General features: G+C 36.8%; 1 protein-coding gene across 1 annotated transcript; it reads left to right on the forward strand.

Moving 5' to 3' along the window:
* Positions 1-242: 242 nt before the first annotated feature.
* On the forward strand, positions 243-15834 carry LOC110443500. The gene is made up of 8 exons (XM_021487750.1): positions 243-344; positions 2086-2362; positions 4032-4177; positions 5524-5628; positions 7076-7168; positions 9456-9588; positions 12358-12433; positions 14104-15834. The coding sequence occupies exons 2-8, from the start codon at positions 2103-2105 to the stop codon at positions 14911-14913; spliced, it is 1623 nt and encodes a 540-aa protein (XP_021343425.1). The 5' UTR covers positions 243-344; positions 2086-2102; the 3' UTR covers positions 14914-15834.
* Positions 15835-17201: the final 1367 nt, after the last annotated feature.

Consider the following 17201-nt stretch of genomic DNA (forward strand, 5'->3'; position numbering starts at 1 on the left):
CAAATAACAACAAATTCATTTACTTCCGGCTATGATTTCTTAAATTTGGAAAAATACATGCGAAACAAATTTGATATTTGAATTTAAATAATTAATCTATAAATGTAATATTACTAACACAATTAACCTTATTATATAGAAAATGAAACGATTTATTTTACACGTGAACAAAATATATCTTCATTCGAAAATATACTTCTAATTACTTTCCATATTACTGTGAAGTCTGTAAAATTACTCAACCGTAATTTAGTGGAGAAAGTTTGTAATCCACAATGATCTGTGGATGGAGAAGATACGTCTGTTAATCTAATTGCAGCGTTTCCAAAAAAGGTTGGAAGAAGGTAAAGCGTTCAATATATTGCAAAACATTGTCTAAAAAATCTGTTGTCTCATCATTCTATTATTTAAACTGCCTCTACTTGTATATGCATGGTCATTGTCACTTTTACAATCATAAAGTGATAAACAGTCATGATCAGGAACCCTAGCATTTGAAATACTAATAGTACATGTATGTTTTGAACTCTCTGTATGTTAAGATAGAAGTATTAGACGTGCTAAGGGTAAAACTACCACCCTTAATGATATTGTAGGGCCTACTACAAGGTAAGAAAGCTTTTGTCATCTTGACAAAAGATTGGAAACCCTACAAAATGAAACATACAGAACAACTGGAAGGAGTTCAGAGAAGACAACCAAAAAACTACATGTACCTGGAATGGAAAACCTGTCGTATCCAGAAAGGCTGAAGATGCTGAAACTGCCAACCCTGAATTAGCTACAGGCGTATTTGAGGTGATATGATAGCTATATAGAGATACATCTCTTTATAGCTATCATATCATGTACAATACAGTGAGAGGAAAATACGATGAGGGAGCAACACAGTTTATAAGGATGTGGTCCGACACCTCAGAAAATAAATTAAGCACAAGGACAAACTCCATGAATATATTCCCTAGATATGCAAGAACATCACTTCGGAAAAAATGCATTCTCCATAAGAACAACAGCAGTATGGAACAATTTGCCTGATTACATATATAGTAACCACAAAGACACTTAATAGCTTCAAAACAGACTTGATGTCAGACTACTGGAACAGACAGGAAGTAAAGTACAACAACTACAAAGGGAAGATACGTGTAGCAACCTGAAGTGAAACATATATAATTATAATAATAACACTAATGAGTCCAGCGAAGAGGATCCTTAGATTGGAACCTGTGCTGGAAAATATCATTAATTCTGATTCTAATTCAATATTCATGAGGTTTTCCCACAGAGAATCACGATCAGACTTTTTTTTCTTGAGCATGCATGCATGGGCCAGCAGGATTTGGCATTGTATAAACTGGTGTGACACATCTTAGTGCATTGAGACTAGGCCAAATGGGTACAGTTGGATCATAACTTGTATATATAGTGGATACAATTATCGACGTCCCTACCTATCCACATATATCTATACTTTATATCATCAGGCTATGAACTTTTGCCCTATGGGGCCTAAACCCCACCAATGAGATGGGGTCTAATAGGGAAATTAGGTCATGATCAAGATTTACAGGTGTACATGATTTAGTTTCTTCTGACGCTAAAATGCTGTTATATTTCAATTTGTTTGACAGTTGCTCAGGTCATACTAGAGTGATAGCTATAGGCAGGGCTTTCATGATCAGTAGACCCTTGAGAGTATGTTTTTGACACATGCGTGAGCTAGGTAACGCAGGTGTCTAGGGGATTAAGGAGCATCCTACGAAGTTTGCTTTACATACAGAGTCGCAGAAATGAAAGTATTTCTATGTCCTTATATGGACTCTGGCTTATATGGAATCTAATATCTCCTTAAATGGAAACTCATTCATTATTCTTATCGGTTTCTGATCACATTTCATTCACAAACTATAGTTGCAATTGGCTACCAATGCTAAGCTTTAGCTTTAAGTTCGAGTCTTATTAAAAAACTGCTAGTCTATGTCAATTAAGGGTCAAATGAAAACAGAGTTGTTAAAATGTTGGCTTTATACAATTTGTATGTTATACGCTGGAAAAGGCATTACAAGAATTGATTTGTTACAGGTTAACGGCCAGCCAGGATGTTTAAGGCATTGGACAAAGTCAATTATGACAACCTTGTCCTGAACCAGAACACTGTCAAGGTCAAGGAAGCCCTCAAGCCAAATAATCTTGTGAACTTGAGCTGTTTTGCCTTGAACAAGATCCCTAGCAATGCGGAACGAGCGATCAAGACTATACCAGCACATTTAGCTCCTTGTGTATTGAGAGCAGCCATAGCGAAGAAAGAATCGGAGACAGCCAGTGCTATCCTGTCTAACTGGCCGCTGAAAGACTTGTGGTAATTATAATGATAATAAACCAAATATATTTCTATGGTAAGACCAGACAAAAAATATATGTGTTTCCTGTAACACGTTGGACAATTTTAGGGTAGGTAGCTATAATAGGTAGGTAATTTTATTTTAACATGCAATCTTTTATAGTTTATATAGGAGAGTGATCTTGACTTGAACAGTGCTTCTTTGAAAATTGCTTTAAAAAGTTTAGGGAAGGCACAAAAAAATAGAATAGGGTTACTGGAAACACCAAATATTGTTTGTTTGGTCAAGATAGAAATATTTATTACATTTTTACTCAAGTGAAGGTTGAAATATCAGAAATTATCAGTGTGATAAAATCTTATATCTTCACTGCAAGGGAAATATGAAAAAACATATGAAATGTTATATCTTTATATATTAAGATATCACTTTCAGTAAATGTTACTTTCTATTCACAGATACCATAGATTTTCTTTTTCAAGTTCAGATGAAGCGATGGCATAATAACTAGTTATATTGGTTCTTTTGCAACATACATATATATTGTACATTATGATACTTACATTACTACACAATTGATAAGACTTTTGTTTAGAGTACAGGTATACAGTCAGACCTGCACATGAGATCACACTCACTGATTCATTAAAGGGACCACATTAAGAGCCATACTTTTTTTTAATGAATGTATGTGTTGTATGCACTTCCACTTATGTTACCTCGCTATCCCCATATTCATTTTCCATTCTAAAGGTCTTGACCACTTGAATTGTTCGGGAAAACCCTGTTTAAATAGCGCCAATAACGTCACCTGACGAGGCAGTAAACACAGGTGGTCTGACCGAGATGAAACGTTTCAAAAGGGGGCCCCCAGAGAGGGTTCGTCAAGCAACTGCAACTTCTTACCGTACTGTATGAAAACAAGTAATATGATTTCTAAGTCTGTGTTAAAACTGATTGAATCAGTAATTATTCATCATCAGAAGTTACTTGCACACTTGCCAATATTCAGACATATTTATAATAAAATAAACAAGGGAATTGGGCACACATTTTATCGCAGCCTTCTCCGGTCATAGTCTCATACATTTACAATTAAATGTTAACAATGATGATAGGCATAAACATGAAGTAGATATATATAAATATATATTAAATTTATTACAAGAATGTGACCGGTACAGAGCTAAACACCTTCCCTCAACCATGGGACAAACCTTTCTGTAAAAAGGATGTTCACGAGACGAATATCCCCTTTCAAATGTTTTTATAAAGTGTTATATGCTATGACAAGTGTAATAAAATTGTGCCTTCTTGTATGGAAAGCCGTTATTTGGTACCAGAAATTAAGAGTTTGATACGTTGATATCAAGTACAAGGATGGTGTTTATTCAATTACATAATCCCGTCACCAAAGCATATGAGTCGAGTCGTACTATGCTATCATGAAAAATCCTACTTGAACAATATAGATTTCATTAACACTAGGAATAATTTATCATTAAAGAAACATATGCTCGGGAGCTTAACTGTTAGTTAAAATAAACCTTACATGTAAATTGTTTTAAAATGGATTTGCCCAGTTCATTTGGTAAGGTTTAAATGAGATTTTAGGGGGAAATGGGTTAGTACTAATGTATGTGCGTTAAGTATATGATTTATAAATGACTTTTGTTTGCCTTTCAGTTTTAAAGAGATCCTTGGTTCCGACCATGCAGATATTTTCCAGGAAGGAATGGGTTTTCACTTTGATCTAGTGGTGTTCCGAGGGATCAGAAACCGGACCAAGTTTTGTAAAATCACTACAGTGGACTTCAGAGGGTTCAAACTGAGTAGGTTCTGAAAGTCAGGTCTAAACTCTGTAGGTTACCATGGTTACAGTTCAAAATATGTAGGTTACCATGGTTACAGATTAAACTCAATAGGTTACCATGGTTACAGTTCAAAGTCTGTTGGTTACCATGTTACAGTTCAAACTCAAGAGGTTACCATGGTTACAGTTCAAACTCAATATGTTTTCATGACATCATTTAACAGCAAAAGCGTTACTAGTCACATTAGAAAAAACATCAACTTAATTTTACTGTAAATTCTTATATTGGACGACATAAAATATTTCCTACATCCTAATTGGCTGGATCATAATGACGTTAAGGTATAGATCCAGTGTAACTAGTTTTAGAAGCAGCATGTTAGTATTCTCTTTATGATATCACTCAAATTGTTACGTACATCACAATGCCCTATGCCAAATTTAATGAAGTGCCCTTCTTTTGAAGATTTTATTACTTCTTGTTTAATTATAAAACCAGCATAACTTATATCTAATATGACAGTGAGTTTGTTTTTTTATTTCAGTGAACATATTCACCTCAAAAAAAATATGATAATTGATCACTGATAAGGCCAAAAAAATTAATTACATGGTTCTCAAGCCATTTTTTTTTTCAAAAGAGATGCGGCAGGGAGGTATTTTTTTTATCATTTTACATTACAAAATGAGACGAGGGCAATTTTATTTTATTGTGTAGTTTGTAAAACGTTCATTGTGGGCATTACCTTGTCATTTTATAGTTGTGTAGAGACCCGTCATAGAGCAAGCCTCCGTAAATCCGCCCACGATGTTCCAGATGAGAATTACGACGACCCCCCCCCCCAATTCCTTATTTGTACCGAAATGAGCGCCATTTGTACATGAGACTTAGTCATAATCGTTTATTACTTTCACGATAAAATTGGCAATGCAGTGCCCTAATTGAAATGCGCGCGGGCCTGATAACCAAGTTGTCATTTTTTTTGGCCTAAACATTTTTCTGTTAAAAAATGTAACAAATACCACATCACATTTACCTTCATAAAAGGAAACTTAATTAATTGTTTTGCCTTGCAAGTTTTCCATCATTCCGTATATATTTAGAACATCTTAGTTAGACTTTGCATTTAGCTCAATGACTCTTAACGTAGAAGTACAACATTTACGAAACTGTGTGATGGTCAATGTGTTTATAGGAATACATGCTTGACCTATCTATCAAATGTAGGGCACTGTGTCAGACGTATATTTTCAAGTTAAATGACTTTCCTTAGACATGCAAGACATACATACAGGATAAGGTTCTGTTTATATTTTGTTGTCTTTACAGATTTGATTGATAATTGTTTATATTTTTTCGTTCAGACCCAACCTTCTGTCAGCTTGTGATCCAGATGTGGCCCCTTATGTCTCTGAAAAAGTCTCAAGTGAAACCAAAATATTTAGCAAAAGTCATAGCTAAAACGGCCGGTAAGATTACTTAGAGAGTAACGGTACATCTTACTTGATTGCAGTGATTAGTATTGCCATGCTGTTTATGAGGGCATTTCAGTCCTATGCTAAAACAAGAAATATCTTTAAAAAAGATAAATGGCAGAGTTTTCATGTATGAGGTTATTAGTCTGATGTAACTGTGAATCTTCAAGGGCGGATGCAGGATTGTTTTGAAGAAATGTTGTTTTTCATGTGAACAGAAGGAATAAGTGCACGCCGGGCGACACACCCTTCCTAAGGAATCCCGCAAGGACACATCCAAAATTAATCTCTGCTATTGATGAATTGCAATAGCTATCACCTTGATAGCAATTCATCAGGGTAGTATTATTGACTATCTACAGTGATGGTAGTTTCCTTATTTTATACGTCCGGTTTCAGCCGTTTAATTTTTTCGGAAAAATCTAAAAATATTTTTTTGGAAAAATCTAAAAATTAAAGTGTAAAAGAAATGTGCTTCGAATTCCTGGGCCCGTATTCATTAAGCCGTTCTCATGCTCAAGCATGGATTCTGTGTTCAAGCCAGCTTTCTTGTAACCAATCTAAATCATGTCAACGATCAAATAGTCAAATTAAAATATTGACAACAGTATTCGGCTTCAAGTTTCTTCAATTTTTCTCCAAAACTTTAACAAAATTAGATTATTTAAATAATTTATAACTGGAACAAGAAATGAGACTTGAGCACAAAATCCATGCTTGAGCATGAGAACGGTTTCATGAATACGGGCCCAGGACTTACACAATACTGTTGTGATAGCAAACGGCTATTGCAGTGATGTTGTGATATGGTTGTGATACAATCAGCCACTGTAGTCACCTGAAAAGATTACCTGTTTTAATTCAAAATACTGGATGCATACTTGAAGTTTCTTCAGTTTCCTTACCGGGGTAAGAATTTGTCTTTTTCTTTGCAGGCAGGAAAATTGTTATCAAAACTGCCATAAATATGTAGGTCATTGTGTAAATATTAATGCTAGACTCTTTTAAGGTAAAAATTGCTTGATTTAAATGACTGATTAACTCATTCACCCCCGAAGACACATTTGCCCTCTTCTGATTCAAATGTTGGAATAGTTCCTTTTGAGATTTCAGGGGTGAATGAGTTAAATGATACATGCACTCACTTGACCAATGGTTGTATACTTTCACTTTCACCAGGGGCCTGATCGTTTGTGTGGAACAACCGGTTTGACCGTTTATAAATGTAAAAAATTTGGGTATAAATCCTGGCGGACCTGCAAAAGTTTATGCAGTCCTTGTAAGGCTTTGTCAAGGCTCGCCTGAAAGCAGCATCACATTACTAGGTTCGACCTTATTTGATAAATGAACAACTGTGGTCCGACCGGTTTGGCTGTTTAAACGAAAACGGACCTGGTGTAGCAGTCGATGGTTGTATACTTTTCACTTCCACTTTCACCAGGTGTAGCAGCCAGTCAGCTGACAGAGGAGGTGTTGCCTAGGTTACTGTTTGATAGAACGATAGAACCGAGATACAGAATCCACATTCCCCGAGGTAAGACTATACGACTAGTTCAATTCCCAGGGGTGTAGGATAGGGAAATTCCACCAAGTGGGTTTTCAAATAGGATGAAATCTGAGGATAGCAGAGGGTTTTGTTTCAATTTGAAAATCTTCCGAATTCAAGTTCCCATCCTACACCCTTTGGCATGACAAAGTATTCTTCTTTCATTCAAAACACCAGGAAAAGGCATAGCAATTTCCACTATGTTCCTTATATCTTATGACATCACGTCAGTGTTGTCCCATTGTAAGTCACACATACAATATGGGATGTTAGATAGAAATTCTAACTTGCTTTCCCTTATTTGCTCTGGAAGTTTTTGTCATGTATGTACAGGAATGATAGAAAGTTCAATTATCAGTTTATCATTTTTAGGTCACCTGAGACAAAGTCTCAAGTGACCTATTGCGATCGCCTTTTGTCCGTCGTGCGTACGTAAACAATTTACATTTTCGACTTCTCTTCCAAAACCCCTGAACCAATTTCAATGAGATTTTGCAGAAACCTTCCATGGCCAAAGGTCAACTTAAATTGTGAATTATATGGTCACTAGCCGCCAGGGGCCCGAGGGGCGGGGCCAAAAAGGGTAAAATTGGTTAAAAAAAATCCTTCCAAGACCCAGATATGGTAGAATCAAATACTCTACATAGATGGAAGGGTCTTAAGGTGCTTAACTATAATTGTGAATTTCTTGACCCTGGGGTCTCATGTTTCCCCCTGGGGAAGGGGTAAACTTTACTATAGTTTATATAGGGAAGTCACATTTTGGACCAACATTTGTTTAATTGCCATTGGAAGTAAATTCAATTTAGGTTAGCATTATCACTATTGGGTAGCAGTTTGATAGTATGCACATATCAGCCCTGACTGACCCCCAGGGGCTGATGGGTGGGGCCAAAAAGGGTTGAATTGACTGAAATTTCAAAAATCTTCTTTTCAAGACCCAGATATGGTAGAATCAAATACTCTTCATAGATGGAAGGGTCTTAAGGTGTTTTACCAAATTTGTGAATTTTATGACCCTGGGGTCTCACGTTTACCCCTGGGGAAGGAGGGGACGGGGCAAAATTTGTCATGGTTTATTTCATGTTGATAACTTGATTGGAATTATAACCCTAAGTTGACAGTTTGATACTTTGAAAATTTTGAGCCATCCCTACCCCCAAGGGCTGTAGGGTGGGGCCCAATGGAGTCTGTCTGCTAAAATAAAATTTCTTCATTTTCCTTGTTTAAGAATCAGAGGTGCTAGTTTCAAATACTTTTCAGTCTTAAATCTGCATGCTAGATATTGAATAAGGTGGTTTTATTGTTTTTTGTCACTTTGAATAATATTTCTGTTCATGTTAAAAACAAAAATCAACTCTCTGTATAAATATATCAGGTGACTGTTAAGGCCCATGGGCATCTTGTTAACTTACCTATAGACCAATGCAATTTTCAACAGAGTTTCCCCTGGTTTTTGATAGACTAAGATATTTTACACTACTCAAGTAACAGAGCACCCATTTTTCATCAAACTTTTAATTTCCCAAAAGATGCTGCGTAAGATGGTCACAATATAAAGAACATGGCGGTGAGTGCATTGGATGTGAACACTCATAAATTCATCGCTTAATATTTATGAACTTTCGCAAGTAGTTATAGATATTTCACGACAAACCGCAATAAAATCTACTTGTATTTAGAAAACATAACCAAAATAAATTCCTAATGGGAATCCATGCTACTACAAAGCTGTTTTTGAAGACATCGGATCACTGTGTTCATTGACAAACACAAGCCAATTTCTAGGTCATAATCAGCTGTCAGTTAGTCATAATGCTGCAAAAATGAAGATGCGTATTAATAGAAGATGTCTATTAACTCTTTCACCACTGTAGACCCTAATGGACTCATCCTGACCAATGCATGTAGAGTCAACTAAAGTTACATAGGGGTGAAAGGGTTAGCAACAACATCAAAATGATAACAGTTACCTGTTTATTTCATGCAGCAGTTACACCATGTCTATACAAAAAGCAGTGAAAATCTGTTACATGTGCAGGGGTGAGCCTAGTAATGACATACAGTACAGATTCCAGACCGGATTTGCTATACAGAAAGAGTTAATACGGGTGGTTTCCTAATTGATGCTCAGTTCACCAAGAAATCACTACAGTTGGGAACATTGAAAGTGGTCTCAAAATAGAGTTGGTTGTATGAGTAGGTTATGCATTTAATTGAAATCTGTCTTACTCAATAAAGATTTAGGTGACGTTTGATCTTTTTCCTCTTTCAGGAGAGCGTATGGTTGTTAAACTAGACAGCATCCAATTCACCAACAGTAACACTTTATTCCTTGACTACCTCATCTGTAACTGCTTACGGAGTATAACACCTGTCTACGTGTCGGTGTCTAATATATATATCAGGTAGGTAATCAAACATTGCTTTAAGGAAGCCTGTCCCTATACAGGCAAAACACTAGAGAGTTCCAATTACAAACAGTTACTTCCCCTTAATGTTGTTTTGGCTATAACTGTGGTGTCTATTTAATACATATATCAGGTAGGTTGACAAACATTGCTTTAAGGAAGCCAGTCCCACTGCAGGCTCAACATTAGAGAGTTCCAATTACAAACAGTTACTTCCCCTTGATCTTGTTTCGGCTATAACTGTGGTGTCTATCTAATACATATATCAGGTAGGTTGACAAACATTGCTTTAAGGAAGCCTGTCCCACTGCAGACAAAACACTAGAGAGTTCCAATTACAAACAGTTAATTCCCCTTGATCTTTTTTGGCTATAACTGTGGTGTCTATCTAATACATATATCAGATAGGTTGACAAACATTGCTTTAAGGAAGCCTGTCCCACTGCAGACAAAACACTAGAGAGTTCCAATTACAAACAGTTACTTCCCCTTAATGTTGTTTTGGCTATTACTGGTGTGGCCCGACCGTGTACTGCCGTTGACGACGGGGTTGCAGGTTGCAGGTTCGAGTCACGTCACGGCACTGTGTTGTATCTTTGAGCAAGATACTTTACTCCACTTTTTCCAGTCTACTCAGCTGTTTTGTTTGACAACTTAAGAATCTTCCCCCTTAGGTTGAGATTCCCCTATCTCACTCCCAAGGGGGTGAGAGATTCCATTAATCTCAGTCTCCGCAGAAGATTCTGTAACCTTATTCTTAATGTTACAGTATATTTGCTTTTGACCGAGGTAACCCAATCTCGCTCAGGTATAGGTATAGATTTTATTAATCTCGCCCTATAGCTAGACATGCGTTTCCACACTTTTCCTGGTGTGAGGTATAATTGTCTTAGATACGTGATTCTCCAGTCATATCAATTTTATGACGTCACCTCAACAATACATTAAGTTTGTAGTAGGACTGTCACATAGGGCTGTAACGATACACTGCGGTGCGCCGAAAACCGCGCTAAATTGCTTCGGTTCGGTGTACGATATGTTTTTTTCCGTGGTTCGGTTCGGTTTTTAGTATCACCTACGATGCTTATAAAGGTTTTGAAGGGTTTGACATGGTTGATGTGGAAATACTTTGGTGTAACATAATATGTAACTTTCAAATGAACGGCTTTATGTCCTACGCAAACAGGGAAATATCGGCGGACCGAGGCGCACAGGTGAGGCCGAATTTAACCATGACATTGATACGTTTTGAGCCGATTGATTTCTTCAAACTATATATCTATGATTTAATCATAAACTACACCTTAGCTAATATATATCTATATGCCAACTGTGACAGTAAATATATGGAATGACGACTTGAAACCTGTAGCAAATCACATGCAATTCTTAATGAAATACCTGATATTTTTACCTGGGAATCTCCGTGTAAATCTCTGATATTATTTGCCAATCACATTTTCTGACAAAAATAATTATAAAATGATCTTCCTGTTGCTTAAATCCGATTAATTAAAAGTTTCACCCTTTCTTACCTTTCTTACCACCTGTACAGGTAAATACTGAAGCAACTTTAGAATTGAAAACGTTAATGTAAACTAGAGACAACAACGAACAATTTTCATAGAACTTTTATTCACATATAACAAACATTTTTCAAGTTATGCACATTTGAAAAATCAAGTAAATTAATTTATATTTCAATAATTAATTCAGCAGTGGTGCCTCTTTACATAGAAATCAATGTAGCAGCATAAAGGGTTAAAACAAAACTCCCGCTTCCTTTCGCTAGCCTGTTTGGCAGCATTTTGGATTCCTGCTAAATGTTCCTGATGGAAAATCACTCTCCACTTGCAGCATATGTTTCGTAGATTTAAGTTACAAGTCAAACACATCATACATGGCGACGCATTTGAAGAGGAAGCATACCATTTCGTCATCCTGTATCGTATCAAAATGTATTGTATCGTAGGTAGATATCGTGATCGTATTGTATCGTGGCCTAGGTGTATCGTTATAGCCCTACTGTCACAATATATCGGAAAACAGGTATATCTCAATACACGGGTATATCGTATCGTACCACAATACAGAGATGAATTATTGCTGTATCGCAATATTTTTCAAAGGCATATTTTTATGTATCTGCTTCGTGTTTTAACTTTGCAAATTACTACAAATTCTAACAGATATGCCAATAAGCATAAAGCAGGCTTTTAATAGTTCAAATTTTGTAATCATTGGTTGGTTAGAAAAAAATCTTAAATCTATGTAATCCTTATTATATATGATTAAGTTTGATAACATTCTGACAACAACTAATTATAAAATTGAACACACCCTTCCTATGACAATATATCGTGATACACTCTTGGCGTATTGTGACACCCTTAGTTTGTAGTGTCACAAGGTCAACAGAGTAAGAGAAAAAGAATCATGCACACTGTGAGGGGAGATGCATAATCCCAACTAGAGAATCTTCCCTGTCAATCTTACCTCACTGTTAATTGTCTATTGTATTTCACAGGTAAAATATGTGATGGTATAAATATTTACAATACACTAAAACCTCGATATAACACCCCTCGTTTCATATGCCAATTTGTTTACCACCGACGTATTAATATGTCCCTTTTTTATTTACTTAAGAAATCCTTTGTACATTTCCCTCAATTTGTTGCCAAACCCCTTTATAGCGCCAAAAATTCTCTGGACAAACGGTAGCAGTATAACGGGGGTTTACTGTATTTCTTGTTCGTGTTACAGATCTGACCCCTCCATCGGAGACGAGATCACAGAGTCACTAGCACCGTTCATCGTATTACGAGGACAAGATATGGAGGTTTGATATATTTAGTGACAGCCTTTATTACAGTGCACCTGTCATGTATATATAATTAAGTATATTCATTATGCTTCAGCATGGATTCTGTGCTTGAAGCAACTTGATTGTAACCCATTAAAATCTTGTGCCAAAATAACAAGTAAAGTGGAAACATTGGAAACATTGACAATGCTACTTGGCTTCAAGTCTCTCGAAAATTCTCCCTGATCTCTGACAAAATGTGAAATTTTATTGATAAAAGCAAGAAATCTGGCTTTATACTATTATTTCTTCTGGAGTTATGGCCCTTGAAACTTCAAATTTCTGCTCCAGAAATCTTGTAAGAGCAAGCATGGGTTAAATCCTTGTGAGCTTCCTCACAGTTCCTCTAGATAAAAGGTTGAGTCTGAAGAAGTCAGTATTGATATCATATTGGAATGTAAGACTATTCTTTGAAATATTTGTGGTTTCCTACAATTCTCTAGTTTCATGTAAGATGTTGTCAACACCAACTATATGTTAAATAGAAACTGTACTGACTCATTCAGCTGTTATATTAGTTCCTGATGACTCATCCGGTTGTTCCCTGTAACGGCTCGTCAAACTGCTAAATAAGATCGTGTAACGACTCTTTGAAATTTAAAATTGGATCCTGAAGAAAGTTGAACCCCCATGATGTAGAGTCCAAGGGGCCCAATAAGAGATAAATCAGATTCACAGTGTACTAAATTTTATATATTTTAAAACTTATTTTTCATTTTTATTCTTTAACCCCCTAGTCACATTTAGACTCTTACAAGACTATGAATTGGGCAGTCTTTTGCTAAAATCATGGGGTGAATAAGTTACAATATGATGCATAAACGAAAAGCAGGTAAACAACCCGGGGCCCATGAATCACTTTTTTGAAGTATAAATCTAAGGTATATCAAACTTGTAAGGATTAATTAGTATTATATATTTAATCTCAAATTCATATGATATAATATTAATCTATGAGCTTTAGTGATCACATACATGTACTGTATAACAGGACTTTTTTGCAGTGGTTTAGCTTTCGCCGTTCATAATGAAGGCGAACTTATCTTGTCTATGAAAATAAGAACACAACATACTATACGTAGTAATAATGTGTGAAGGTGACATTAACACTGCACAAAAATGGATTATACCAGTGAAAGGCAAAAATTTGACAGGGGACTGTCACCCACTCTTAAGTATTAGAGAAAAAATTCTGTGAAGCACGATTCATTTATTTATTTATTTCAAATTCAACAGACCCAGGGGTCCACTTACAGAAAGGATAACAACATTACAACACAAGTATAAAATATCACAGTCAGTTATGCATGTAACAGACTAAAAGATACTCATATGTAAAACAAAAGGAATTAGTGATAGCACATATTCTTTAACCGTATTTTGAACTAGGCGAGAGAGGAAAGAAACATCACAGTCTGGTGCAAAATGAAGAGAGTTAAAATTACATTGAACACTGCTTAAAAGAGTTGAGGTTTCTCTATATTGCATTTGTTACCTTGTGCAGTTTGGGGTTTTTTTCACGCTGACAAAACCAGGAAAACTATTATCCATTATAGAATAAAAGTGCCGATATGGTGATAAAATATAAAATTTATATGCATTTGTACGGCTATTGAATATTAACTTTGAATGTGTTTTGTTTTCAGTACCTGGAGGGTATCTCCCTGAAGCAATTGGAGGATGGTATATTTTTCATGGTGTGTTCAGACATTCAGAAATTCTCTCACCTGCGTGCCCTTGACCTTCAAGATTGTAACATTTACCTGCAAGAAGGTCGCACACGCAGCCGGACCTCGGGTCGTCTGCAGATGGTCAGTACCCTGGGGTCCTTTGCACACCTCACTCGACTTGATCTTGGCTTTAACTACTTACTCGGATGCCTTGGGGAACTTCTGGACGCTCTCAAAACCCCTCTGGAGTACCTCAGTGTGCGAGGGTGTGATTTGAATGAAGACGATTTGGCAGCATTAGCAGAGTCTAACCATGCTAAACATCTGAGAGAGTTAAACTTAAGTAAAGTGTGTCAATTCTCCATTTATGAAAACGATCGTATCTCCCCTGTGTATCTGCTGAGAATTACAAAACATTTCCCCAATGTGAACATCTTTAACCTTACGCAGAATCATTTACCCGATGCGTGTATCTCCGAATTTTGTACCATATTAACACAAAATTTGACCAAGCTGAAAGCGCTAGACATTTCGGGCAATATCCTGACCGAGAACAACCTGTTAGACATCACACGTTCTGTGGGAAAACTCAAATCCATGCAGTGGTTTAGGTTCACATGTGCCAGCAATTTGCTTGAAGAGCCCTTCATTCCTTTTGACAATTCTGGGGAAATGAAGAAAAAATTCTGTGATACTCTGGCTTCTCTTGGGCGCGATGACATCAAGGTGGACCTTGTCAAGCTGTCTTACGCGATATTTGTTGATTTGTTGGATGTTATGGACTAGACTTATGTGACGATACCTGTACCAACTGCTAAACTAGGCTCTTTAAATGGTACAAAATACAGGTACAGTTGGTAAACAAGGCTTACTCGGTGTAATTTAATACAAGTAGTCTCACTCCCCTGTCAGACAATACCTGTTCAGCTTGTCAATATAGTGTCACCCTATACCAGACGATACTTATATTTATGTTCTAGTTCGCTCCGCTCAAACGAAAATAAATTATTTTTCATATAAACTCAAACTCATTACTGGGAGTTTGTCTGCCTAGCTCTACGAAGACTTACAGACTCAGTGAGCTGGTCTCTTCTGTGTCAGAAAATGTACCTGTACCACTTGTTGATCTAGCTATAGTCTGTGTTAGATGATACTAGTACAACTAGTGAGCTGGTCTATTTTGCATCAATTTTTGTACATTGTACCTATACAGCTTGTCGATTTAGTCTCGCTCTGTGCCAGACCATACTTGCATACCTTCATGAGCTGGTCTATTCTGCGTCAGACTACGTACCTGTACAACTTGTTGATGTAGTCTTTCTCTGTGCCAGACACCAATACTTGTACAAATCATGAACTTGAGTGTGTCTATTCTGCGTCAGACTATGTACATTGTACCTATACAGCTTGTCTATCTAGTCTCACTCTGGGCCAGACCATACTTGCATACCAGACTATGTACATGTATCACTTGTCGAAGTTGTCCATCTCTGTGCCAGACGCCCATACTTGTACAAATCATGAGCTTGTCTATTCTGCATCAGACTAGGTACATGCAAAACTTGTCGATCTAGTCTCACTCTGGGCCAGACGATACTTGTAGGACTATTCTGATGTCCAACTTAACGTGCAGTTTTTAGGTCACCTAAGGGATTTCATTGATACTCCATTGGAATGTTACTGACAACTCCCTGACCAAGTGTTGTTATTTTTCGGGTCGATCAGAAATCCAATACGGCCACCATGGCTGCCATTTTGACAAACTATTTCAAACTTAAATTCAAGTTCTACCGAGCCTATTTAACTGAAGCTTGATAGGAATGATCGACTCATGGTCCTGACAAAGTGTTATTACTTTTTGGATCCGTATGAAAAAAAACTATTACTGGGCCGATTGAACTGAAACTTTATTTCTAAACATTTTCTTCAATGATGAACTGAAACTTTGTAGAAATGATCGACTTGGACCTGGGCTGGTCTCGGGCCGATCCAAAAATCCAACATGACAAATTTAACTTAATGTTATACTCAACTGTTTTACACTCAAATTGGTAGGGGTGATTGACATCATTCTCTCAACTTCATATTTCAGCAACAAAAATAAATACTGTTGGACTCAAGTGACCATTAAGGGCCAATCGTTTATTTATGTTCAGTCTTAAACATGAATTTTGTTTTGCTAAATATCCCTGTTATATGTCAACAGTATCAGTTGCTAAAACAGGGATTATTTGTTGGCTGTTTACCGGAAAAAATTTCACCCCGTCTAACTTTCGCCTTTCACCCATGAAACCAATTTTCGTCCATTGTTCATTTCTCCCTTTACATTTAATTAATTTGTTTATTATGCTTTTACTAATATCCGCTGTAATGATAAATTTGCTCTCATTACTGAGGGCAAAAAGGGCGGAAATTTAACAGCAGCAAAAATGTACCCGGTAAACAGCAGTTGTAGTGATTGGTACAGTACAATACAGTGTGTACAATGACTTGTACTCTGTACAGAAGTTACTAGTAACAGGGGTCGATAACACAAGTTAATCTTGTGACTTTACGGGTTTAAGAGTGTATGTTACTGACTAAGCATACTGGATAAATACCAGTAAACTAGATATAGATTGTATGCTAACCAATAAAACCCTAGCCTGTTATTTGTGTATTAGATTCAGGCTGTAAGCTAACCAAATATACCCCAGACTATTACCAGTGTGATTGATACTGGGTGTATGCTAACCAATCATACCCCAGACTATTACCATGGCCAGTGTGATTGATACAGGGTGTGTGCTAACCAATCATACCCCAGACTGTTACCAGTGTATTAGATACAGGGTGTGTGCTAACCAATCATAACCCGGCCTGTTACCAGTGTTCTAGATACAAGGTGTTTGCTAACCAATCATACCCCAGACTGTTACCAGTGTACTAGATACAGGGTGTGTGCTAACCAATCATACCCCAGACTGTTACCAGGGTATTAGATACAGGGTGTGTGCTCAGTGTATGAGATACAGTCTGTGTGCTAATTAATCATACCCAAGACTGTTACCAGTGTATTAGATACAGGGGGTGTG

Source organism: Mizuhopecten yessoensis, unplaced genomic scaffold (assembly GCF_002113885.1).
Source record: "Mizuhopecten yessoensis strain PY_sf001 unplaced genomic scaffold, ASM211388v2 scaffold716349, whole genome shotgun sequence".
Lineage (NCBI taxonomy): Eukaryota > Metazoa > Mollusca > Bivalvia > Pectinida > Pectinidae > Mizuhopecten > Mizuhopecten yessoensis.